The 27,160-nt window shown below is 42.0% G+C and overlaps 1 protein-coding gene across 1 annotated transcript in view; it reads left to right on the top strand.

Moving 5' to 3' along the window:
• The window catches only part of LOC103353516 (stromal membrane-associated protein 1-like), a 39,329-nt gene extending 16,335 nt beyond the window's left edge, over window positions 1-22,994 (top strand). Inside the window, exons 2-4 of the mRNA XM_008276531.1 lie at window positions 8,529-8,721; window positions 16,609-16,844; window positions 22,319-22,994. Of these exons, the coding sequence (XP_008274753.1) occupies window positions 8,529-8,721; window positions 16,609-16,844; window positions 22,319-22,465 (576 nt within the window). The 3' untranslated portion in view covers window positions 22,466-22,994. The remainder of the gene's footprint in view (window positions 1-8,528; window positions 8,722-16,608; window positions 16,845-22,318) is intronic.
• The last annotated feature ends 4,166 nt before the right edge of the window (window positions 22,995-27,160 follow it).

Below are 27,160 nucleotides of genomic sequence, written 5' to 3'. Positions count from 1 at the left end.
ATCATCATCATGTCTGCGTGATGTACACAGCAGTCATCTACCTTGTAGTCATTACATTAACAAGTAGGGTTAGCCTACAAAATTAGCAATCTGGTGGTTTGCACAGGATTATGGGATGAGTCAAATTCCTGGCCTGAATTATTGTTTTAGCCTGATATAAGCTAAAGGTTATAACATCATTTTGTGAATACAAGTAAGATAAATAAAAGTAACTTTTTTCTTTCATGTGAAACTGAACCAGGTCTGTGATGTTATTACTGATTATCTGAGTGCAGTGATCTTAGAGAAATCCCACCTCTGTACTCCCAGCACTGAGCTCCTTCACTGGAATCGGGTGCGAAGTGATCTGACTCTAATGAGCTGCTGTCTTTGTAAATCAGACAGTGAATGCAGGCAGGATGCAGCCCCAAAATCCGTGAGAATCACAGTGCACAACACAGTCTTTTAGTAAATGTGATCCTCAGCCTTTAAAATCAAATGATTATCATCATTCTACAATGACTAGTTACTGGAAATACTTTTATTTGTCACAGGTACATATTGTAAACTTCTTTACATTAATATATTTGGTATTTTTAATCAACTATTACAAGATCTTCACCAAATCATTACAATCCTGTGGCCATAATTGTCCCTATTACTGGGGTTTTTGCAAGCAAAGACTTGTGTAGCAACATTTTTTCCCATGCTTTGTAATGATGTTAGAGGAGTGTTAATGAAGCAGTTAGGGACCAAATTGTTCTCCTGGGTGCTGAAAATGTATTTCAGCACCAAATTGCAGCTAAATTCAAAGTTTCACTGTGGGCAGTGCAATGAACACCAGAGAGACTTTCATTTTCATCTAAAGCTGAACCTGCAGACACGACAAGGCAGCACAGCATTTGAGGATCAGTATAGCAAACAGCTCTATTTGAAGCAGAACACCATCTGCATCTAACATACAAAGCCATCTGATCAGTGAGCTCCCTGCTCAAGACAGAGCACCATCAAAGGTTGGCTGGTAGTGCGCTTGAAACAAATCATATCTAGTTGTAAAGCAGGGGAAAAGCAAAGTGGCTAAGTGCTTTTAACAATAAGCACGTAAGATTAATGCATCTGGCAGAAAGCCTGCAGTTAAATCCAGGAATCTTTTAGCTTACTGAAGTTTTTTGACCCAAATGAATCTGTGCTCCCTTCTGTGGAGACACATTGAGCCTCAGCAAGAACCACTAACAGATTTGTTCTTAAAACTAGACATAAATCTGGAAGAAAAAAAAAAACCTACCAGATTCTGCAGCTCTTCTGTCTCCTCCCACTTCATGAGCATTCAAACTCACAAAGCTAAAGTCGAGCTAGTAGTCAACATGAGATTGGGACTTCACCCAGGATTAAAGTTCTCTGTCTAACCCATTGCACCATCCCACCCTACTTGCACTGGAGTTTCTCTTTATACTAGCTTGTGTGATCTTTGTGAAAAGTGCTGTGATTGACTTCTCCTGCCAACAGGCTCCATTTTCTAAACCCTGAAAACGGAGTCAAGTGGTGCAGAAGTCTAGCTTCTTATCTTGAAATACAACATGCTGAAATGCTAGTGTGGAATTTTTGCTCAATAATGCCAAGAAAACCCTGCCTATCCTACCTTTAAGAATTCACCAATTTTCTTGTACTTTTTGGTTGGAATGAAGTCCACACCTTTTGAATAAGTCATGTAAAGATTATCTGCCTTCCTCTACAAGGGCAACAAGCTCATGTGACCTGATATCAGAACACCATCATCTGAATACATTTGTGAAATTAACTAAAGTGGGAAAAAAAAACTGTTGTTAAAATATTATTCACAACAGTTTGATCATTTTAATTGGCAGATTTCAGCTCAGCTACAGTTCAGTGGTCTTTATGCAGATGTTATACATGTCACTTCCTCTTGACCATCCCACATCTTAATGTTGGACCGCTTTGCATTTACAGAGCTTTATTTTATCACCTGACCTAATGCAAGACCATGTCAAGACTGTATTTCTGTCACAGCTTAGCACCTCTTTAATTACACGTTAATGATGGCTGTAATATTAATCTTCTTTTGACTCTTTAGTCGCATTTTTGCTAATAAAAAGCTGCCTTGTATGGCGGCATATCATCCCGGTATCATTAATAGGAACATTAAGTTGTAAGCTGCTGTGAGCTTGAGGAGTAGAGGATGAGGGAGTGAAAGGGCAAAAGAACAAGAGAGGAAGACAGAAGAAAAGAATAGTGATGGTAGAGGAAGAGGGAAGTAAACAACAGAGGGCTGGCCTAGAGGAGGACACAGTGATGAATTATAGTTTGTTGAGAGCAGAACGACGAGGTTCAAGGAGGCGACGAGAACTGAGGTAGAGAACTGGTGACCAGTGACACCTTTTTGCCTGCCTTTGTCTCCTCCTTCCTGTCTTTCTTTTTGTTTATTTGTTTGTTTTTTTTCACCCCTAATTTCCTGCTGTTCCTATCTGGCACTCTCTTTTTTTCTATTCAGTTTTTCCAAGGCAAGCTTTGCTTTTGTTTTTCAGTAAATTAGCACAAATCCTTCAGCACACACACACAGAACCCAGTGTGGTTTTAAAGCCACAGATGGTCTATCAGAGGGGAGTGTATGAGTATTTCAAGCAGTGATGGAAAACCGTTGGGAGAAAGATAGTTGTGTGTGTGTGTGTTTGGCTGTAGAGGTCTATGAATAGCGACGGTGAGGAAAAGGCTGTCAGAGCAGTAATTCAGAGCTCCGGCTGCACCCATCAGCACCAACATTGGGATAGAAGAATGGAGCCTTGTTGAAGAGGCTTTCGATTACACAATGTGCTGCTAGGAGCCCCACAACACATCACACACTATGTGGCTGGTGTGTGTATATGTGTGCGCATGTGCGTTACTATCAATGTAACCGAGAAAGACAAAGAGTAGATGCAGACGTGACGTCCTCAGCCTGAATGTGTCTTCCTTTAGAAGAAACGTTAGGTGCGTTTTACATTCCGTGCCACCTGTTTAGCTTTGGCAGGAAATCCCCTGGATTGCTTTGCCGTTCTTTTGGTACAAATGGAGCTAATGTTTCTGAAGTGTCTGGCAGTCACAGATGGTAGGAAGAGTGAAAGGCTTGGGGAAGTTGTTTAGTTGTAGGCAACTGCCTTTTTGCCAAAAGATGCTGCAGTTTTACAAAACAGGCAGAGTGACATAATCATCTTCACCGTCCCAGAGAATCTAAAAATGTAGGTTGCTCTGGACAAAAGCATCTGCCAAATGAATGTAATATATAATATATATTGGAACATAGAATTCGTGGTTTGGCTTGTATCTTTGGGATCAAGGTTCTTTCAGGATAGCAGGAAAAAAAATTAAGAAAAGCAATAATTACATTTTTGTCGTGCAACATTCAAACACGTGTCATAATTTATAGTGCAACAGCCCTTTTGGTGTTTATGCTATAGCTGGCACCCAACAGCTGGCGCACAGGCAAAGTGTTGGTGGAAATCACACTCTAGGATGTTAGCTCTTGGACTGCATGTATGCAGACAATAATAAACTTCTGTCTGTTCATGTTTGAATCTCAGTAAGTAGTAAACAGAAGTCTGAACTGAACAATCTGTACCGAATGGTTCAGCATAGATATGTGCACCTTCACACACCTAGTATCATGTAATCAATAACACAATAGTGGATGTGAATGGGAAAAATCAGTCCCAGTGGTCGACTAACCCTTTGGAAGCTTAGAATGTTCTTGCATTAGAGCACCAGTTCTCCTTTTTACTCCCAGATGCACAGGATTGTCAGATATATTGACTTATCAAATTAGGAGGAGAACAGATGTTACTAATAACATCAACAATGACTCTGCTCAAGCAATTATAGCAGTATAATGCCGCAATTACTTCCATTTTTTTCTTGCGCTTGTTTGCCATTCTGGATCAATCAGTCAAATCAAGTAGGCCTCCTCTGAAGATACAGCCTCTGCCGCACCAGATTTCCTCTTTGTGTTACTGTCCACTTCATCTCGGCAAGGCAACGCTGACGTGAAGAGAAGCAATGCTTCTACGAAAAACACCCTAGCTTTGTAAAATGTGCTCTTAAGTTGTCTAACTCAGACAGCTGAAGCTTCAATTTAACTTCACTTAGGCTTTTGAAAGCATTTTTGCGCAGAGCAAGGACGGTAGTTTTTTCTGCCATCACTTAAAAGTGCATTATGAATAGACTTTTAATGGTCAATATGAACCGCAGGAATGACTGCAGCAAGCAAAACCTGTTCCAGTCTTTGGGGCATTTTAAATATAGCTTGACATGAAAAAATGTGACCTGCAGATGGGTGACAAATTGAAGGAAAAAGCCAACATACAGTGTCCTAGTAAGGTGTTTGGCCTCTGCTGCCTGCAGCTTCAGTGCTCCTTGGAAGCAATTCTCCAAGTATCTGAACTCTACTGGCAGATTAACACTATTATCCCAAAAGATATTCTGTAACTTATGGTTTGATGATGGTGGTGGAGAGTGCTGCCTTAACAAATAGGATCAAAATCTCCCACAGGTGTTCTGTTGTGCTCAGATCTGGTGACTGTGAAGGTCTCAGTGTATGATTCACATCATTCTATCAAACCACTCATTGACCCCTCGTGCCCTATAGATGGAAGCATTTCCGTCCTGGAAGACACCGCTCCCATCAGGATAAAACTGTTTCATCACAGGATGAAGGTGATCACTCAGAACTACTTTGTATTGATTTGCAATTAGTCTTCCCTTTAAGGGTACACGTGGACCTAAATCATGGATCTGTTATGCTGTAGGGGTCAAGGGTCCGTTTTTTTCTTTAATTTATCACCCATCTGTATCTTTTAACCTCCTTAGTTTAGATGCCTAACATCCCCTGATGGTCATATGGTAGACAGTACGTGTAGTGCATAACTCTGTACAATATTCTGAGCATGAACACTGATAATTTATTGTAAAAGTTTTATTGTGATTCAAACTTCACAACTGTTACATTCCCTTTTATCTTTCACACATTATTGTTTCATGTGTCTAATTTGTATCAGAAGTTCCACTTTTGCGAAAATTCAAGTCAGAATTTATTCAAAATCAAATTAAAATACAACTTACATCACCTAATCCTTAAATAAATTGTGGTTTGTGATTTTTTGTGTGGAGTTTGCATGTTCTCCCCGTGCAGTGTGGGTTCTCTCTGGGTTTTCCGACTTCCTCCCACAATCCAAAAACATGTTGAGGTTAATTGGTGATTCTAAATTATCTGTAGGTGTGAATGAGAGTGTGTTTGGTTGTCTCTCTGTGTAGGCCTGCGATAGACATCGACCTCTCCGGGATGAAACTTGCCTTCAGCCTCAGTCAGCTGGAATAGACTCTAGCCCCCCGCAAACCTATGATAAAGTGGTGCATAGATAATGGATTCATGGATGGATGTTGTTAGCCTTTTAGCCAGGTTAGCTCCTGGAGTTTCTGCTTAGAACCCAACCCACCCTTTTGTTGTATCCAGTCGTCACTAAATTTCACCATGCAGAGTTCAGTCTGGTTCTTTATAGGGCATCAGGTGCCATCATCACACAGCAGACTAGTCTGATGAAGTCACAGACTGATCACAGGACTATAAGGCAGTGTTGCACTTGCACACTGAGAGTTCAGAATTTCAGGTTATTACATGCTGATTGTTGAAAGTGACAGCTTACATGTGTGTGCTTGACTTGAATATTTAAGCCTTATCAATAAAAATATACTGAGTCTTTATTCTGGTTTGTTATGTTTGGGTCTTACTGTCATAGTAGCAATGTCACCATGTTCCCAAATCTAATTACTGTTCTGTCAAATCGAATGGCATTGCGGCTTCTGAAATACCACTACAAAGTCAAAAGTGTAAATTGAAACCAACATTGTAAGGTGCAGACGTCACCGTTTCAGTCATGCCATAGAACCTGAAACCGTACAAACACAAGCACACGTCAGCAAAAAGTTAGTCACCACTTCTTAGTGCAAACTGGATTAAACTTGTCCCACCTCCAGTTTCATTGGTTCACATCCCACATGCTCCACATGTTGCTGCTCCCCTCTCAAATCAGCCTGGATGATTTTCTTATCACAGCGCTTCAGAGCCGGCAGACGCTGCCTTGAGTCACGTCGTCCACCCCACAAGACTTCTCAAAGAAAGAAGCGAAATCACCGGCGATTACTGCTGCTCGGAGGTTTTGAAGTCTGCTGAATGTGGTTTTCAACTTTGCGAACAAGCTTAGCAGCAAATAGGCTTAGCTCTTTGATTGAGTTATGTTATATAGCTCGTTGACATCAGGTGAGGACAGTTTGCTGTCTGCACGTCCTCACCTTCCATTCACTCCTCTATACAGGAGCAAGTGTCATGCTAATTTGCAGTAGCTATTAATAGGAAGCTCCATCCTGCCTCCATCAACACCTGACTCACCTTAACTGGCTCCACTTGAGAGAAAATGCACTGTGAGCGTGTATGTGTGTCTTTTGGCATGACCAGCCATCCATCTCTTCTCCTCATCTCTGTTTATCCCTCCATCCAGCCTCCACCTCCTTTCCTTTCAACTCCTCCTCACCTTCCCTGTCTGTTTGTCCTCCCCACCTTGTTATTTCTCTTCTTCCTTGCCTTCCATTACTTTTACTCTCACACATTCCTTTCCTACTATTCCTTGTGCATCCTTTCCTACCTCCATTATTTCACTTTTTTTCCTCCCCTCTGCAGTTCTTCTTACTTTGGGTTCTCTGCCGTCTCTCCTCCCTCCCTGCAACCTTCCAGTATCTCCACCCTCCTCTCTGCTATACTTTCCTCCCCCATTCAACGGGAGTCAGCAGAGAGAGACAGTGGGGAGCAGAGCTGCCTGCTAAGCAGCAGAGGACAACACACTCACAGTGTGTGTGTGACTAATGTGTAATTTGTGTGTGGATGCAGTGTACTTGTGACACTGGATGCAGTGTATTTATTCACTGGGGAGTGTGTAGCAGGAGCTGCTGTTTATCACACTGTCTCTCCTTATCTTATTCATGAAGTCCAGCAGACTGTCGCCTCCCCCTTTTCTCTCTCCAATGTCTGTCCCATCACTTCACACACACACGCACACGCGCACACACACACACACACACACACACACATACACACACAGACACACATTCTCACACACACCTGTGCAGAGCTCTTAAGCAGGTGTTACTTTTTTGTCAGCTCCATCCATTAGACATAATGGGTGTGTGCCTGAAAGGTTCTTGGTTTTTTTTTTTTTAAATGAAAGGTGCATGTGAGCAACACGGTGTATGTGTCCTGTCTGCAACGGTTCATGTCTACCTCTGTTTGCAGCCGCCTAATTAATGTCATCTGTCTCACTTACTGTGACAATGCGTCTCCTCTATTGTCCCCTCCGTTCTTTTCTCTACTTGCCTGTCCTTTATTCAACTCTTGCTCTTCTACCCCTCACATTTTTACCTCTTCTCACCCTTTCTTCTCTCATCTTTTCTCACCTTGACGTACAGTTAACCATAGGTTTGAGTGAATATTTTCCCAGTCCATCTGCATTTACTAATTGTTGCCTGTACAGTCCTGAGATCAAATGACTGGAAAAAAAAAGAGAGAAGAAAAAAAGTTAAATTTAGCAAATGAATGTTTTTGACATTCCACATGAGCAGTCATAGCCAAAGAAAGTGTTAAAATCTGTCAAGTATCAGAGGGACAGAATGTCTTGTTTGCTCATTCTTTGGCATTTCTGAGTGCTTTCAAAATTTAGTTCTTTCTTTTGTGAAAAGTTGTCATTTTACTTTGTGAAAGTTCTTGTTTGGTTACTTGTGTTTACCTACAAGATTTCAGAACTCAGGTTTGAGATTTGTTTATTTCTTCAACTTCTTTTTTTTTTGTCATTTTGTCTCACAAGTTAAATTCCAGTTCAGACTGTTTTGTTTTTTTTTTTTTGGATTGGTGTTACATTACCATCAGTGACACTTGATAATTTATGCAGATTTTTCACATGAAAAGCCTGACAGAAAAGGAAGAAATCAAGCCCTTTCAAGCCACTACAAGGCTTTTAATGTAAAATATGTCTGCAAGGAACGCTGAGTTTCAGTCACGGCAGCTTGATATTGATTGAAAGAAGTGCAAAGTAAAAGTGATTGGACGTTGTAATTACTGAGAACAGTATTATGGTTAAATAATAAGCGGTGAGGATGACAAATCTGTCGTATTGATGGAATTAGTGCCGTGGAAATGTATGTTATGCTAAATTCGTCGAGAAAAGAGAAAACAAAAAAGGAGCTCAATTTGAATCGGAGGCAATTAAGGTGGCAGCAGGTTAGAAAACATCTCATGGCCTGAAATGTCCTGGTTCTTCTCTTCTGGTTTGGTAAATAGAGGCTTCAGTCACACGTTGAGATTTTACATTACTTTTCATGGTACATGCGGCTGTGAGTTAACAAGAGCAAGAACACTTCATTGTACACCATAAGGCACAGAACATGTTTGGATAAAACTATACATATTTCATGACACTTCTCTTCATCCGCTCTTCCTCTGTGTTTCTGTCTGACAGTCTGGTTCCAGTACAGCACCTGCACAGGTGGACCCCTCCACCTCCTCCTCCGTCTCCTCCTCTACCTCCACCACTACCACCACCAAGGCGGAGGAGAAGAAGCTTTTATCTAAAGACTCCATCCTGTCTCTGTATGCCAGCAGCTCAGTGGGCAGTCAGCCGCAGAGCCAGCAACAGCCGGCTCCAGGACAAGGTAACGCACACTCTCACACAGGCAGCTTTTTTATTAACTCTTTGTTATCCGCGTTAAGGCAGCTGAAGTGGTCCGTCTCTTTCAGCAGCTCTGTATGTTTACATCTTTAAACTCAAGCAAAATTCTGTCTGACAGATGTATTCAGTCCTTCACTTGAATTAATCTGACCTAGAGAGCTACAATGAAAGAAATTATCCAAATCTAAACTTAGAATTGTGATTTTCGATCATAATTTTATTTTTTTTCTGCATAAATCATTTTTGAAATTTACCAAAAATAAACCATTTGGACAAAACAGATCCCATTGAAAATGAAAAAATTCTGCACTTCCGAGAAGTGAAGAGTGACTCAGCTGCAACCAACTGCCATGTGACAAAAATTCAGGCACTCAGCTTAAGTGCAGGACGTTTATCCAGAGCAGAGAAGTCAAAATACTAGTTGGTTAAACAAAAAATCTTTCACTGTTGTATCTAAGATGTTATGAAGTCACTAGCAGCTCTTACTGGTGGACAGCAGCCTCTCTTCTCACCATAAATGTTGTAAACCAGCAAGGTGGAACGCAGGACAGATGACATTTGGTAAAACCCGTGCAGTTTGGCAGTATTTTCAATGAAGACATGAAAACAAGGTTGTACGTAAGCTGTGCCAGAACAACTGGCGTATAACCACTGGGTCGGACCAATAAGTAAACACATTCAGGCACACAGACTTGTTGGTTGGCTGATGGTGATGGTGCTAGCACTGCTAATACCAGCCATACTATCCAAACCAGTAGGACTTTCTTCAGTTGCAGAACTACAACTCCTGAGTGCAAAGGCTTATGGGTGTATTACCTTTTGTAGTTATACTGTTAGAATCTGAGCAGCTCAACCAAAGCTGAAGTTTACAGCCGCAGTGTGTAATAAACTGTACCTCAGCACCAGGTTGCATGTTACCCAGGACGACGATATAGCAGTCAGCTTTGCATTGATTCTCAGCCTTTTCATCTCCTCCAAGTGGCAACAAACGAGGTTGAGCTTCACTTTGTTTTGCCTCATTTAACTTTACTGCGCCCGCATTGCAAACGTGGTTGTTGTGCCTTACCTGCTGTGTAGTCAAAGACCTTATCTTATAGCCATGATGGGTGTGCTGATGTCACAGCAATGACTTCTTGTTAAAACAAATCACCCTATATTCTAAAAGAGACAATCAAACAGAGAGTTCATGCAGTGACCCTCAGTTAGGCTTGTGGTGTTTGGAAGATCAGATTGAGTATTGATGATTGATTGAGTAGCGCTGCTGCTGCATTTAAGGTACGTCTTCAGTTATTGAATAAATCCCTAAAAACTCCAAGTGTATCAAAGTTGCATATTTAGAAATTTTCCCAATGGAAATATTCCATTCCTGCCGTATAATGACTTATGAGTTAATACCCTACACCTTCTTTCTCACGATCTAGAATCCCCAACTCCTGCACTCAACCCTTCCCACTTGCTGCAGCTGAAGCCCACCAGCTCACCCATGACTCTGCTAAAACACTGTTAAACTACTCTGTACTACTCAAGTTGTAACATTGGAGCCAAACATGTTCAAACTGGAAACTGATTGTGAAGAAGAATGAAGGTCCTGGAACACAGGATGCAGCACTGGTGCCATTTTGCTCTAAAACCCATTCATTTCAGTTGCTTCGTGCAACAATGGTATGCCACGCCGGTCGATGAAACAGCCCGCTGTGGTTCAAATTTCAATTTGTTAAACTTAGTATGACCATGCAGCCAATAGAAACAAAGCATCTTGGATGGCATGGAGGGTAAACTGGAGGAAAAGCTGCTACTGCATGTATCTGAATCTGCCGAATTACAGATATGACACAACTTTGCGGTTGTATTGAGACTCAAGAGAGAAAAGCTTTCGTACTACCAAGGCTAGTGCTAATGCTTGCTCCTTAGCACTGGACTAATACATCTTCGCTGTTGAAGTGTTTGCAACAAACTGACAGCCTCCCGCTTGAGAGGATGGTGAAAATTCTACTAATCCCCAGGAGCTGTGTACTGAACCCCGCAGCGAGCGCACCACATACCGCATCCTGTGTGAAAGGCCCTTAATGATACAGAAAACCCATTCTGCAAGTCGACAGGACTGATTCCTTCGGTTAATTACATATGAAGACTGTCCTCAGTACACAGTGGTATCAAGACGGAAATCTTAAGCCGGGGTGTTGACTGCTTTATTTTACTCATCATGCATGTACCAGTATATAAAAGCACCATATGGCCAAGTTGACAAGGCAAAAAACTTTAAAGAGGGGAGGTCTTGTAAGCACCCTGCTTATGCTTTATTTTCCATCTGCCAACCTGACAGCTGCACTGTGTGGTCTGACCCCCTGTCTCCATTGACCATATCATGCTGATAGCGCTGATTCTAGCCTGTGGGTGTGTTTCACTCATTGTGAGTCATGCGTGACCCCAGCTCTTCTTTCCATGTGCCAGATCTGTCTGTACTGAAGCCATCAAATTCACTTGTATATTCAGTAAATGCCTATAATTGCAGATTATTGACTTCCTTGAGGAAGGGCGAGAGAAACTGCTATTCGGGAGATCCAAGCTGTTACTGCAGAAAACGTATCAGTCTGTTTTATGATCACAGCATTTTAGTGCATTTTGTAATAACCAAAATACAAGTTAATGACCACAGCTGTGCCCTAAGATCATTTTTAGAAGTCTTGACAGACATTGAATATAAGACTTTGAAAAACAAATCCAAATCAATGATAATTATGCTGTGCTGAATGTGTAAATAGGCAACTGTTTGCTCACATTTTCTCCGTATTAACTTCATCACAGGATGAAAACGTAGACGATCTGTTTATTGCTAGCCTCACCTCACTCACCCTCACTCACAAGCAGTGGCTGTAAAAAAAAAAGTGTGAATTTGCCCTAGGTGGTGCAAATTGTGAAAAAGTTTGTCTGCATGAGCTGAAAAATATTTTAGTTGGGGCAGAAAGTGTTTATCCTGAGGCTTTGTGTCTGTATTTCATAGATGTACAGAGGGCAGAGGAGAGAGACAGCAGGAAAACAGCACAAACAAGTGGAGTTATGGATGAGTTTTGAGAAAATAGACTGAGCTTTCACCCAGAACCTGCACAAGACTCACTCTGCATGCATTTTTAATGTGTATTTGCTACACAACCACAACTGCACATAGTGGGTCTGTTATTAGAATTTGCATTAAAATTCAGTCCGGCCACACCTTTACAGACACACCCAGAATGAGAATGTCTAGTAAGCAACCTTTTTGGAATGAGACCCAACACCACCGGGAGGCCAAAGCTGTTTCTGCTAGCGTCAGGTCACAATTTGTTTATGCGCTTTCAAGAGTTTAAGCAGAAAGTCCCTTTCAAAATTGATAAGTTTGAATAAATCCTAATTTGTATGTGGTTGAGCAGCTAAAACAATGTGACAATCCTGTTAAAGTTTCTTTAGAAATCTAGAAAACGGTTAAAGAAAATTCTGAAAAATAACCAATGTTTGTATAGCAAGTATACGTGATGTTTTTCCTCTCTTTTATCCCTGCAGTCACCCTGTGACCACTCACAGTAACCTTGTGACTTCTCCCAGGTTGGGAGCCTACTTTTTGAAAATACATCCTATTTTTCCATTGTCACTGCAATAAATGGTATTTGTCGAGGCAAGAATCCTCAGCACTCCTATTTCTTTGAATGTTGAATTTGACAGGCGCATAAAAGCACTGCAATGTGTTGCGCATGTAAAATGTAAACAAACACTACATAATTCGAGTGCCATGAGCTGGAACAGCATACAGTTTAGAAGCACAAGGTTGCGCACTCAGGCATAGGTTTTTGTGCATAAACAGAGGCACACATGTACACACTATTACACACATACATCAGAGGAAAGATGCATCATAAAAATGGAGGAGAGTGAAGACAGATGAAAGGTCAGTGTGCTGAAAAACAGCCAGGTCTACTCCATGCTGCATTTACCAGAGTCCCACTGCAGCAGTAAAAATAGAGATGTGTCTGCAGATTCACTCCCTTCTCACAGTCATTATGTATAAAGACTGAGGTGCCAGGACTGTTTATGTGCGCTCACGTAGGCGGACGTTCATACATACTGTACGTTACACATACATTAACCTGAGCATGTTTGGAGTGTGTGGGAAAGCATTAGTACAACATGTTTGCTGCATGCTGGAGAATAGTAGGCAGCAGATTTATACAGCAGGCACATGTGCATATTGATCATACTGCTGCATGTTTACACTGACGTATAGAGGATTAGGAATTTAAATCAGGATGAAGGGCTTTCTGCTGCCTTATTGTCCTCTCTGAGTCCAAATAAATGCTGATGCAGATCAAAGCCAAAATACCCTTGCCAGACTAATGCCCCAAATCACAGACTTTCATCCGGTGTGTACTCTATGTGTGTGGGGGAACCATGTGTGTGTTTTCTTATTGTAGCAGGATGGATGTCGCTCAAAGTGCAGCTAATAATGAAATGATCAAAATGCCACAATACACAGAAAGCAGACTGTATTACATAGTCTACGGACCATGGATCCATTATTGATCCTATACTGATTTCCACCTATGTAATTTTTACCAGTGAAAGATTTCTAAACTTCAAGACATGATATGAATTGTGCTAAAAGAGGCCATACTCTATAATGATTAGTATCCCAGTGATGAGGCTGTTCATTGTATGGTGTTTGCATGGAGCACAGAGAAAGTTTTCTTTTCTCCCTGCATAAATGATAAATACTCGTATCCCAGTTATTGACTACTGCATGCTATTTGCACATGTGCCTGTGAAGTGTACCACATAAACCAGCAGTTTAATGTGACACCCGCGTAACTGTTAGACTAACCCTAAATTAATTTGACTGTGAATATTGAAAACGAGGCCACTTTGGCTTATAGTGGGCTTAACAGTATTAAATGCTAACATCACATAGCGGATTTGGTTTATCCATCTTACTGCCAGCAATCGGCGACAAGGGTGACAGGAAATATTAAACATGGCCTTTACTTAGACTAGTGATCAGATTGACGCTGCGATGCATTGGACAAGGGAGCACAGGATGAAGATGATTGGGATAAGTTACTGTCTGAGCAGAGCATCCTTTTAGCAGCTGTGTGACAGAGTTGAACTGTTTCGTACAAGCACCAGTGTCGTCAGCCATGAGAGTGGTAATAGTATGTACAAACTAGCTATTTGTGGACATCATTTGAGTGAAGCCACGTCTGTACAGATAGTGAACAGCAGTCAGAAACTGGGATGAGATGTAAACAAAACATGCATCCTTGTTCTTTCACAGTGCTCCAGCGAACCAGGATAAGGCTTTATCCCAATTTTTGAAATTGGGACACGATGAAGATAGTGAAAAACCTGATCATAACCAAGATACTCAAGTCCATGTAAACACAGTCAATAAGGAGGTGGTCTGTACCTTTATTTTCAAGCAGTCAGAATATCTCCTTTGAAGATGCTCATCTCACTGCCTCTTGAGGTCTTCCTGTCCAGAATCGAGTCATGGTGGCATCAGGCTAAGCAAACCCCTCTTTGGCAACATTTTCCACCTCTTCCTTGCTGTTTCCTGCAGTGTTCCCTGGCTAGTTGAGGTTCGTGATCTTGCATTATGTTTTGAGTCTCATCCAGGGTCTCCTCCCAGTTGGTAGCACCTGGAAAACCTTCCGGGGAAGTGACCCAGAAGGCATCCTGATCCCGGAACTGGTTCCTTTTTAACATGAAGGAGCTCTACTTCAAGCTGCTCTGGATGTCTTAGTTCTCACCTCATCTCTAGGCGTAAGCCCATCCAGCCCAGGGACGAAACTCATCTCAGCCTCTTTTATTTGTCATCTCATTCTTTTGTTTTTACCGTATGAAGTAATGTGTCTACGAGAGAAGATCAGCAGGTAGGTTGAACGTTTTGCCCTTCAGCTCAGTCTACACTACAACAGTCCAGAACAGTTACTGCTGACGGTGCACCAGTCCACCTGTCCATCTCACCCTCCATTTTACCCTTAGTGTCGACAAGATCCTGGGACTTTTGAATTCCAGGTCTTGGAACAACAAGTCACTCCCAACCCAGAGGGACCAATTCACTGTTTTTTTGGCAGAACACCATGGTCTTGGACTTGGAGGTGCTGACATCCTGATCCACTTCACAGTCTGCTGCAAACTCTCCCAGTGCCTGATAAAGGTCACGGTCTGATGGAGCCCACAGAACCACGTCGCTTTAAAGAACAGAGAATCAATCCTGAGGTCCCCAAACCGGACAAGCTCCTCACATTCTTGTCTCACAATGTCTGATGCAGTGCTGATGGGCAATTGGGAAACACAGGAGCAGCTGGTGGCCCTCTGGAACACGTCAAAATGTTTTAATGAAATAAAAGTCAAGAATTTGCCTTTTTTTTCCACCGTCATGTCGTTTCATGCTACACTGCGCACAAGTAGTTTTCCACACATCACACTGTTGTGACATGTTGAAGGTGTGACACTTCACACAAATCCCAGTAAGAGCTTGTGACCTGCAGCTCGTCTTCACACGGTTTTCTTCTTCTGCTACTCTCCATTACATGAGCAGTGATGTAATACCACTCTGATATCTTGTTAGGAGAATGAATAGTGAGGGTTCTATTAATCACATAAAAGTAGGAACATTAATGTTGAAGAACATGGTGCCCAGTCTCCTGTGAATCCCCAGTGTGCATGTAGCAAATGTCAGCCCAGCAGAAATGGTGGGAACTACTTTCTTGAGAGATAATTGTGGAATATAAATACATTTAAAGGCTAGAAAAAACGTTGATACTATGAAAAATGGCTTGTGGTACAGTATAATGGAATTTAACGACACAGTCTTTTCCACAGAGAGGGAAATAACAAGATATATTTTAGGACTAGACATTTTCATTGTCACACTGTCAGATATGATTTCTGAGAGTACCTAGTTCCTTCTATGAGAAGTGGTGCACTATGGGTAGCCTTTTCAGTCACTTTCTCGACAGTGTCAGTCAGATCTGAAAGTGTTTCGAATTGGCCGGTTCAATCTGCAGGTGTTTCTGAAGCCTCGTGTAATACATCTGGAAATACATTCATGATGATTAAAAATGACTCTCATGATGTGTTTTGGACGATTCTGTGAGACAGAATTATTCTGATTGTTTCAGCAGCCCGTCAGGAGAGAGTCTGTGACTGATTCACAATATAGGTTGTACATGTTACTGCATTTTAGGTTACATATGATGCCCACAATCAGGTCATCTGCAAGTGATTCAGCACCAGGTTTTCCACAAACATGTGATGCGAGATAGGAGAGAGCTGACCATCATCTGACTGCACTCCAATAGAGTAACTCGCAGTTCTCGGTACCACCGAGAGCCGCCAACCCAAGATTCTTAGTGGACTCTGACTTAGAGCCTTTGAGTCCACAATCCAAAACAGTGGCACCTTGGCAGTGCTGGGGCTTAAACCCCTAACCGTCTAATAAGTATCCCAGAGCCCCAACCACCAAGCCACCACTACCAAGTGATCAGTCTGCAAACTTCGTTGACACCTTTCAAGGCCTTGTTTTTATGGTCTACATTCATACGGAAAACCAAGATCCAGCCTGCTGCCACGATGACCTGACTCACGTAGACAGAAGAAAATGATCAGACGAATGGGTGGTTGCATTTCATATTTTCTTAGACAAGAGAGGAAACTTTACCCAACAGGACAAGCATCAACATGTTTCCGTATCTGCTGGATTACATAGGTGTTGAAAACGTTAAGATTATTATCTTTGGATTTGAATTATGAAAGAAATGTGGGACAAAACTCTGCCTACTTAAATGTTCAGTAAAACGTGCTCAGTACACTGTGTATGTGCTGTTCTTTGTTCCTGCAGGTGTGTACATGGGGCAGCCTCAGATGCAGTTTGCTCCACAGGGCTTTGCCCCAGCGATGGGAGGAGGGGTCCCGCCTACCACCATGATGGGTGGAGGGGCCATGATGTCTGGCATGGCGCTGCCAAACGGGGGCTACATGGGCATGCAGCAGCAGGGCGTGCTGCCAGCCAACCAAGGACAGAACATGTACAACATGCAGCAAGGACAGCAGCAAGGACAGTGGAATATGAGCCAGGTAACACATGGGACTCACACATCTACATATGTATTACCCTTCTTAAGCACATACAGAGGGGTGGTCATTAACTCACTTTATGCAAATTAGAACTCATCTTAACATTGAATTCAGTGGACATAAACTCCAGTTCCTCTGCACATTAATGTTTTAAGGAGCACACTGAAATGTTTACTGTGTTTTTAGTAGACTCTTAAAACTCTCATAAATCAGGTGTGTTTTTCCTCAAGAGTGCACCACCTGTGAGAGTTCACTATCCTTGTCCTAACAGTTGATATATGCTCTTATGGTTGCAATGTTGTGCTTTCTAATTCTGAGCCACTGCAGTAATGACCTCGCCCCTTCAGCCTCTCTAAAAGCCCAAGAGGAGCACTTTTAATCAGCTATTCAATCTTTTCACAACCCTGGTTACTGAATAATAATAATATCATGTTTCCTTATTTTCCGATACTCCGTCAAGTCTCGTTCTCGTCCCTAATATTCAGCTCAGTACAGTGACGTGAATGGTGAGCATGTCATCTTTGATGCAGGATTTTTTAACACCATGTATAATTTAATACCTGTTTCATGATCATACAGACATATTATGACCAACATGATTAGTGCATGAAAGCATTCACGTTTATGTTACTAGTATGTGGCTGTATGTTACTTCATAATATTAATCGTCAATCATTAAATATGACCTGGACGGACAGCAGAAAATAGATGGATCAATTGATGGAAAGATAAACCAATTAGAAAATAAAGTGATTATTTACAATCTATGCATGGATTTTAGATGACATCAGAAGTCTTGAAATATTTATTGCAGGGAGGTGTAGTGTGTATATGATTAAACTACATAGCTTGACCTTTCCCACAATGCTGCTTGCCTGCCTGTGGATGCTAGCATGTCCATGTGATGATGTGTTATTAATGTATCATAAGAAAGAGCAGAACTGGAGCCTTGTAATTATCTTTATTAGGCTTCATATTCATACATATTTAAATAAGCCCTGATCATTTTATAACATATAGGCCTCATGCATATCAAAATAAACAGCAGAAGTTACCACTTAATTATACGATTTGTATTATAACACAAATATTATCATGAGAAGAGGTCAGTTCTGCTGCTTAATCATCTGTTGTTAAAATACCAGCAAATTTCTGCATTGCTGCAAACATAGTTCTGGCGTTACATCCCACTTAGTCTGGAAAATAAACACAAAATAATTGAATTTGCCTTTTATTGCAATGCTTTAAGTTGTAGTCAATTATGCACACAATTATGGAAAGACATCTCTACTGCCAGGATTTTCGAGGGAGATACATGTAAAAACAGAACCTTCTCATAACACATTTTTCTTAACATGCAGGGTAATGTAAAAACTCTACAAGTACTGTCATATTCAATTCAATTTAATTCGATTCAATTTTATTTGTATAGCGCATATTTACAACAACAGTCATCTCATAGCGCTTCACAAAGGCAGAGACAGAAACACCCAACAATCCAAAACATTTGGATTCCCTATAAGCTTCAGCAGTCCGCAACAGTGGGAAGGAACCGAAAACCCCCACAGGGGAAAAAAAAAACCTCCGACAGAACCAGGCTCAGGGAGGGACGGCCATCTGCCTCGACCTATCGACATGTCACATGAATAAAGATCTGGATAGCCAAGACTGTTCTGTTATAACTCCATGTGTGTATGGCTGTGAAATTACCCTGAAAATAGCCTTGGGCTCACAGGGCTAAAGGCCTTTTTTGAGCTAATTGAAATCAATTTGTTCACAATCACTTAGAAACTTAAAACAATGACCAAATTGATTGTACCTGGCATGATTGCACCAATATACAGCATGGAGCCAATATTGTACTAAAATCCAGGCAGTGTTGTCCTGCTGTGTTCTAACAGATGTGATGGAGAGGGAGACTGGCTCTGTATCCCCCACCTCCCTCACCCGTCTCCAGCAGACACAGCACTCTGGGAAAGTATTCACAGAGGAAACTAGCTGTAGTGTAGCTGCAGCAGGTCATTCTGTTCTGTCCTTGTTTTACCTTTTCTGAAGTGCCTCCTCAGCCCCGTTTACACCTGCTGTAAACACACAACCAGTGTCTGTGTCCATTATCAAGGGAACAGCACATGATCACTGGTGTTTTCATGTACACATTTGATTAAGTGGGATTGTTACGATTCCACACACATAGCGGTCGGATCGCCATATGCAAAGAAGGTAGGTGGAGCAGAGCTGAGCTTTAGAACAAGGGAAGCCAAGCTGCTGACTCGGCTTCACTTTTCTTGCAGAGGAGGTCGTCTGTGCAGCAGGAAGAGGAAAAGGTGACCATTTGAATATGCATTTTCCTTCTGCAGATAAGACATCTAGATACAGATCACACATTTACACCTGCTGGAAAAGAGCTCTCATATTTCAAGTACTTAATTTTATTCCAGCTAATGAACCAAACTCGCTAATATTCAGCCACAAATTTGCCTCAAAGGGCTTAAAGTGCATTTGCTCTGCCAATCAGGGGTTTAATTAAACAAGACGTTAATTATGAAGCCCTAGTGCAACCATGACACTGTTAATGACAACATCAGCTGAGTTAAGTTAAAGCTAACAGGATATGTAAGCAGTCTGTTGGTCAGCATCAAGGGAGTCGCTTGGATAAAAAATCATTTTTGACCCATTAGCTTGCAGTAAACTGTCGGTCGAGATGGCAGCTGTGAAAGAAACATTACTGAAAACAGGCAGATGGAGATGCAGTGGAGCATATGTTCGGTTACAACCTAAAACCACGTATGTGCTTCAGAAACATTCTTCACTTTTGGAAAAACAGACACACAGAAACAAAACGTTTCACTGTAGTGCCTGATGTATGTTCCTATTCAGTGTTAAAACATCAGAGACAGGCAGTCATGAAAGAACCACTTCTAGAAACAGATTCATTCTTCTGTGGCGTGAACAAAGAATTAATTCTTTTCCAGTACTGAGTCATGAACTGATAGTGTTTCTCGTTTGATTTCAAATCAGGCTTTCCTTAGTTGAGATGAATTTTGAATACATGTAGAAAATCAGGATTAAAAAGTTTATAACTGAGATCAACTAGATTTACAATTAATATTTTGTTCTCCGGATCGTCGTGACTTTTGAGCACACTGGGAGGTGTTCACATGTTTACATATTTTACTGACAGTGTAATATAGGCTGTTACGTTCTCTCCTCTAATACCTTAAGAACTGCCACATCCACCTCCAAAGTGCCTGCTTTGCTTTTGAAAGATGTTTTTAGCATGTCATTTTATCTCAATTCGTTCCCTCATTACCTCTATCTGTTCTGGTGATACGTCACTGGCAGCTGCTCTATTAATATGTAACTATACTGTGTCCTATATTACAACTCCTGAATCTGCTCGTGGAACACGCTGCCTCTATTTGGCCATTTTTTGGTGAGTCATTTATGTGGAGCGTGAGTTTAACTGAGGAGAGTCATGCAAACTCTCTCGGCCATGGACTGTCCAATGATTGTAATGCCCTTAATTATGAATGTCTTTAAGCTTTAGTACAATTTAAACATGCGAGTTATATAAAAATTCATCCTCTGTGCTGTTGTTGTGAACGGGGAAATCAGCTGTAGAGACCAAAGTTTTTTGATATCAGGCTGTTGTTTCTGCTGTGAAGTTTGACATCTGAAGCTCATGCTGATGTTAAACTTAGCTTGGTTAACGCAGGTCGAAGCAGAGTGTGTGTCAGCAGAGAGCAGGTCTAGCAGCAAACAAGGACTGGCAACACTCTGATTATAAATGCCTCTCAAAATTAAAACAGTATCAACAGTGCTTGTTGCTATAAGTTTATTGCAACTTTAATTGACTAGATTAATTAAGTTGGTACAACAATGAACAAAGTGCAAGTTCCTCCCACTAATAGATGTTTTATATAACATGCATGCTACTTTATGAACCAGTTAAAATCATTATGTCTGAAGTCAGCGCTGAGCTAACATTAGCAATGTTACAGCTACTATAGCGTTCTACATAGAAGAGCTGGACACCTTCTCACCGAGGGACCACACCACGAAGCGACACCTGTCAACATGTTGACATTCTGTTCTCTGAGTATTCAGTCGTAATTACTATGTTACTACATGACTACATGAGGACTTGGTAGTTATAGGTCAGAGCACACCCATCTTCAAACTGAATCTTCATTGTTATCCTACAAACTACACACCTGTGCAGTTATGACACCTGCCCAAGCAGTAGTTCCCGCTACAGTGGGTGTCTCCTGTACCACAGTGTGTCGTGATGAGACACACAGACTCATGTTTATTTTATTTTTTCTTCAGATTCATATTGTGCTATGAATCTGCTTCTTACATAAGTGTCATTGATTAGCTGATGGAAAAACCTTGCTGAAGCATTGTATTATTCCTGTGTTTCATACATTTTTAATGACTCATTGATTATTGGCTGTTAACAAGGTCAGGTGGCATTCAAGGAAAAAATGTGTATCATGAATAAGAAAAAAGTGTTCTCGCAGGTTGATTATTTTTTGTTACCGCTGCAGATTCCTGGTTTAAAATGATCCTATGTGTTTGAGTAGTGGTAAAATAATGTGAAATGCACCAACTGACTGACGAGCTGCATCTGGATCAGACCTTCTCCTCCATATGTTCACGTGTGTGTGTGTGTGTGTGTGTCTGTGTGTGTGTGTGTGTATATGTGTGTGTGGTTGCACTCACCACTCAAAAGTCTTGTCAGCATCCTAATGACAGGGGAGGTTAATGAGAGATCATAAATCACCACTGAAACACACACATGGTTTATGACTACATTTGTGGGCTCATTGATTAACACAGTGCAGTCTGTAACCTCGTACCCTAACCTTGACCATCACCAATAAATACATCACCCCGACCAAGACCAAACCTAAACCTGATTCTGAGCTGAACCCCCAAACCGTCAGTGTGAACCGTCAAATAACACTTTGAGATTCTGTGCCAGAGTGAGGAGTGACCAAAATTTCCTCACAAACATAGATGTAGGAGAGCACACACACACACACACACACACACACACACACACACACACATACACACACACACACACACACGCACGCACACTCACCTACATACCTACACACTGCTCTCAGATGACCAGATAAGTGAGCAGCGCTGCACCAAAGCACATTCATAATAGATAAGACAGAATGGAAGGAGGAGAGTGAGTGAGGGGATGTGGATGGGGGTGAGGAATTGGGAAGTGCGCTGGGAGGAAGGGGGAGGCTGTAGGGGGAGAGGGCAGGGAGCAGGGGAAGCCTTTAAGAGCAGAGGCGAAGGTAAAGATGGTGGATGAAGGATGGAGAGGACCCATCCCCCCCAGCTCTGACTCGATCTGTTTCAGCTCTCATGGATTCAAACACTGACTCCCTCCCTCCCCATTCTCTCTCTCCCTCCCTCCCTCCCTCCTCTCTCTCGCTCTTCTCACTCAGATGACCCAGCAGATGTCAGGCATGGCTCTGAGCGGTGGAGGGCCGACGCCTGGCACTTTCAACCAGTCAGGCGCCCCCTCGGCCGGTTGGCCCGCTGCTCCACCGCCAGCCTCAGGCCAGACCCTCAGCACCCAGCTGTGGAAGTGACGACGACGACGGGCTCCAGGGGAGGAGTTGGAGGTGGCGGGGGGCAGTGGAGGGCAGTCACGTGGCCGTAAAACAGCCAAGTTTACTCCCAACCCACCCGTCTCCTCACAGCTCCGAATAAAGAACGCACAGCGGGGGCAGTTTGACTGCCCGAAGCGCCCCTCCCAAACCCAACACACCTTCACCGTGGTTCCTTTAAAAAGCCAAGACGGCATCACAGTGGACGGAGTGAGAAAAAAAAAAAAAAAAACGACTGGCAGCTGTTGTCTCGCGTCTTTATTTAACTCTCCTCTTCTTTTTCGGTTTCCTTTTGTTGTTGTCGTCTGAAGAAAGAGACAAAAACAGCAGAGCAGGCAGAGCAGAACGCTGCTGGACCAACATCAAGTGTCTGTGATACTAATATTATATCATTACCAAAATGGATAGTTAGTGAATAGTCTTTCAGTACTTACAGTAGATATGGCTATCTTGTGGTTGGTCTATGCTACCCTGTCCTCACCCCTCTCTCTCTCTGCAGTGCTTATTGTAACCCCCTCTCCCTCCCTCTCTCCCTCTGTAGGGCGAGCAGAGCCTCGCAGCAGATAATTGTCAGAGCAGTACTGTAGTTATGTGAAAATGATGTGAACCTCCCGCTTTTTCAGAGCCACAGGAGAGAAGTTGATGCTTCCACTCTGGACAGCCTCGTGTGGTTTGAGTTTATTCATCTCGTGACGCTCCACTGGGGGAAATGAAGCGGAGACGAGGCTCTCCTGCGAAGTTTAACTCTGCTAAATGAGGTCTGACTGACATGGGTTTAAAGCTGCTTATATAGTACGTGTTACTTTGCACTGTCAGTCACCGAGTTCAATTATTTTCCCACAAAGACTTCCAAACTAATAAGTCAAGCAATGTCTTATTACAATCGCTGCAGGTTCAGTTTATTCCCACAGCAGCCAGCGTACTGATTATATTCACCAGTGGTTTCCAATTGCAGGGCTGGAACCCCCCTGGGTTCACAGTACATCTGAGAGTTTATTGGAACAGATATTAAGAAACAAAACGCACATTAGCAGGACAAATTTATTTTTTTCGTTTTAAAGCTTGGTTTTTGTTTTGAAATACTGTGGTTTTAACTTGAGGAAGAGAAAAAAAAAAACAAAGACCTGCATCACTCGCAGGGCTTTGTTCTGCATATTTAAAAACTATTGGATGTTTCATACAGCTGCAGTAATTAGATAATTTGTCGTGTATGCTTATTCACGCTCTTGCTGAGAGTAAAATGGGAAAAAAATACTCTCATGTTGTGTTAAATTAGGAGCTGAAGCTGGGAGACAATTAGCTTAGCTTAGCATAAAGATTGGAATAAGGGGGAACAGCCAGCCGAGTTCTGTGTAATATTTATCACAAAGTTGTACGCAAACAGAAATGTAAAAACAAAATGTGGTTCACTGAGAAATAGTTCCACGTGCACGTAAAAACTTTTACATTTCTGATTGTGTCTCAGCTAATCATCAAAGTACTGTATGTGTTAGCGGGTTTAAGAGATGTTTTATCTTTTTAATTGTATTTAGAGACTTGAGCTGCAACTAACAGTTAAATCTAATGTCAAATAATCTGTTGATTATTTTCTCAATTAGCTGTTTGGTCCATAAAATGGTCAAAGGTGTCGACCAGTGTTCCCACAGTCAGAAGATATTCCAGCCAGAAAATGTTCACTTTGACAAAGCTTGAGTCAGAGAATTTAGACTTTTTTTCTTATCCTAATCTGTTATTAAAGAAAGTGGCGATTATTTTAACAGTTGACCATTGATCAATGAATTGATTAATTGTTGCAGCTCTCTGACTTGCTGTTTTCCCACTGGCTGCTTCTAGTTTTTATGCTAAGCTAACTTAGTAGCTACCAGGTGCTAGCTCCATAGCTAACGCACAGACGTTTCCCAACATGTTGGTTTAACTCGAGCGTGCTCGTGCTCACTGACTGATCTGCTTCCGCTCATTGTGTTTCTCGATCACCAAGCAGCTGCCTCGATAGCATCAGCTGTATGAACTACATGGCAGGGAAAGACGAAAAGTAATAATCGCACACTCTTTACTTTCATAGCTTCATCTCCCACCACGCAGACGTACATCTCATTACCAGAAACACACAAGTGCAGCTCAGAGTCCTTTTTAGGTCTAACCATTTTACCGACAGACAAATTTGCTGAAAACTGCACTACTCGGCACAGTGTGCAGCTAACGAAGCCAGTTATCTGTCATGTTATATTTGGGCTTAAAACACCCTTTTCTAATCGTTCCGTTTTTATTATGTAGACATGTTCCACACAGTGTGAAATAAAAGCTCTAATTAATTCCCTCTATTGCCAGCCCAGTCACAATTAGAGATGCTTTTGCTTAAAAACGGTCAGAAGTCAAAAAAGGTTCAGAACACTACATTATTCAGTGTGTGTACTTTTATCAGCAGATTAATATTTTGGTTCAACCCTGTTTTTTTAAACTGCCTGCTGGTTAAAAACAACCCAAAACTCCAAATGTCAAGGATTCCCTTAAAGTGTCAGTAATTGCTGGGCGGGCCCCGGGTCCTCTGGGTGTCTTTGGTGGACCCGCTGTGATGTTTGGAAGTGTTTTAAAACCAAACGAGCTGGGTTGAGTGGAAACTGGACTCCGACCCAGTTGAGACATTCCTCGCTGTTGAAATGAGCCATTCCCACCCCTGCCAACCGCACCCCCCCCCCCCCCCACGCTGTTGAAATGAGCCATTCCCACCCCCGCCAACCGCACCCCCCCCGAGGCAAATTAAAGCGCTACTTGAATCACAGCGGTTTGTCTTTACTGCACTTTATATAGCAGAGCAGGTGCTGCATCTCGCGCTGTGTTGTGGTTTCATGTCTCAGATGGCTGTCAGGGAGCAGCGGAGATGAGCAAACTGTCAGTTTGCTTCCTGCTGCCGGGTCGGAAATCCAACTCTTTATTTAAAATTCTGGACCAGTGTGACACCCACAGTGTTTCTCCTTCCATATATGACGCTATATCTGTATGTTCTGCCATCCGCCATCTTTATTGTGGTGTTTTGTTGTGTGCAGTACAAGAGAAGCACAGTTACTCTACAGTAAATAAACCTGGACGACCAATCAGAGGGCTAGACTGGCAGGACAATGAAGAGGACTGGACAGTGCTGAAAGAGGGGGACCTGTATGAAAATCCTGGATGGGTCCCATCATCACTGTCCAGCTCTTGTAAGAACAGACGAGCAAAACACACATCCACACTCATATGCACACAGATCACACTGCCGAGCGCCGAAGCAGAGATTCATGTCCGTATACACAGGGTCCCTCTGCCATGCAATAACTGTAGCACTCTGTTGTGTGTGAGCAACACGTAAAAATATTCAATAAATCCACGATGTCCTCCAGGTTTATTTCCAGTGTGTTTACATTTTCTGGTGCCTAGTACAGAGAAAAAAAGTGGTTTTCGTGCATTAAAACCGTAAATATACAGGAATTTTTCTGTGTTCATCTTTGTCCAATGACTCTGAAAGTACTGTTTTATCTTTGGAGATTTTAGTTTGTTTGCTCCTTTTTTTTCTGTTCCTGTTTACAGGAGGGTCATTTGGAATAAAGGCTGTTGAATCCTGGATTTCATCCTGGTTTTATCTCCTCTGTGAACATCAAACATCATCACACGTTCACTCCACTCTAAATTTCAGTGCTCAGGACAATACTGCTGTCAGGAAAAAGGTTCTCCACATAGTCGAGCTGTGAACATAGAAGCCTCTATGATGTGCTGTTTACATACTTTTCATTCCCTGGCTGGCAGGTGCGTTTTCTTTGTTGTCGGCTCACAGACTCTACATTATTGATGGCAGCTTGTCAGGAATCATGTTATTTGTTGCTTGATGTTGGATACTTCCCATCCTGATCACATACTTCACATACATACAGAATGAGAGGAGCCCAAAGGTCGCTCCACTTCATGAGATATACATATGGTCAGTGCAGGTTGATCCAAAGGAAAATCAAATAGCATTTAGGCATCAATTAACCATTACAGCACTGACTGAGAGACATTCATGTGAATCACTGAAGCAAAGAAGACCAGAGTTGGCTGTTTCTGTCCCCATCTGATTGGCATTTTATGGGTATGAGGCTCAGTGAAGAAATGAAGAAGATGTTGTTCTTCTAGAACACACTGAGCTAAAACTTTAATGAAAAAAAGGGCTAAAAAGCTGAAAGAAAATCCCCTCCTGCATTTTAATTCCCCTAGTGAAAGCTGTGTGGGGTTAAGGGAACAATTGTAATTATTCAGTGATTTGGGAAATACACTTAACTTGTCTTCACTCCAAGAGAGTTTTGAAAAATGTGTGTTTTAAGCACGGACCTGGAGTTACAATACTGTTAGCCTCGCTTAGCGTAAGGACTGGCAGAAGAGGACAACAGCCTCTACAGGTAAAAATACATCAATGAACACCTTTAAAGCTAAGAAACACATGGGGGATCTGGCACGTTTAGATATTTGTAGTATTTCTGTTGCATATTATGTTGCAAAAATAGCAACTAAACTGCTCCCTCAACCAAAACCTGTTTTTGTTTTTATATTTCTGGTTACATGAGATAAAATGCAGCGTACAACAAAAGTGCGTGTTCAGTCAAATGATTCCAAATTTCGTCTCCTCTCAATAATTGGCTCAGTTCTCAGTTGAACGACAGGCTCTGA

Source organism: Stegastes partitus, unplaced genomic scaffold, assembly GCF_000690725.1.
Source record: "Stegastes partitus isolate 25-593 unplaced genomic scaffold, Stegastes_partitus-1.0.2 Scaffold75, whole genome shotgun sequence".
NCBI lineage: Eukaryota > Metazoa > Chordata > Actinopteri > Pomacentridae > Stegastes > Stegastes partitus.
Note: the sequence above shows the minus strand (reverse complement) of the source record. Positions and strands in the feature narration are given on the sequence as shown.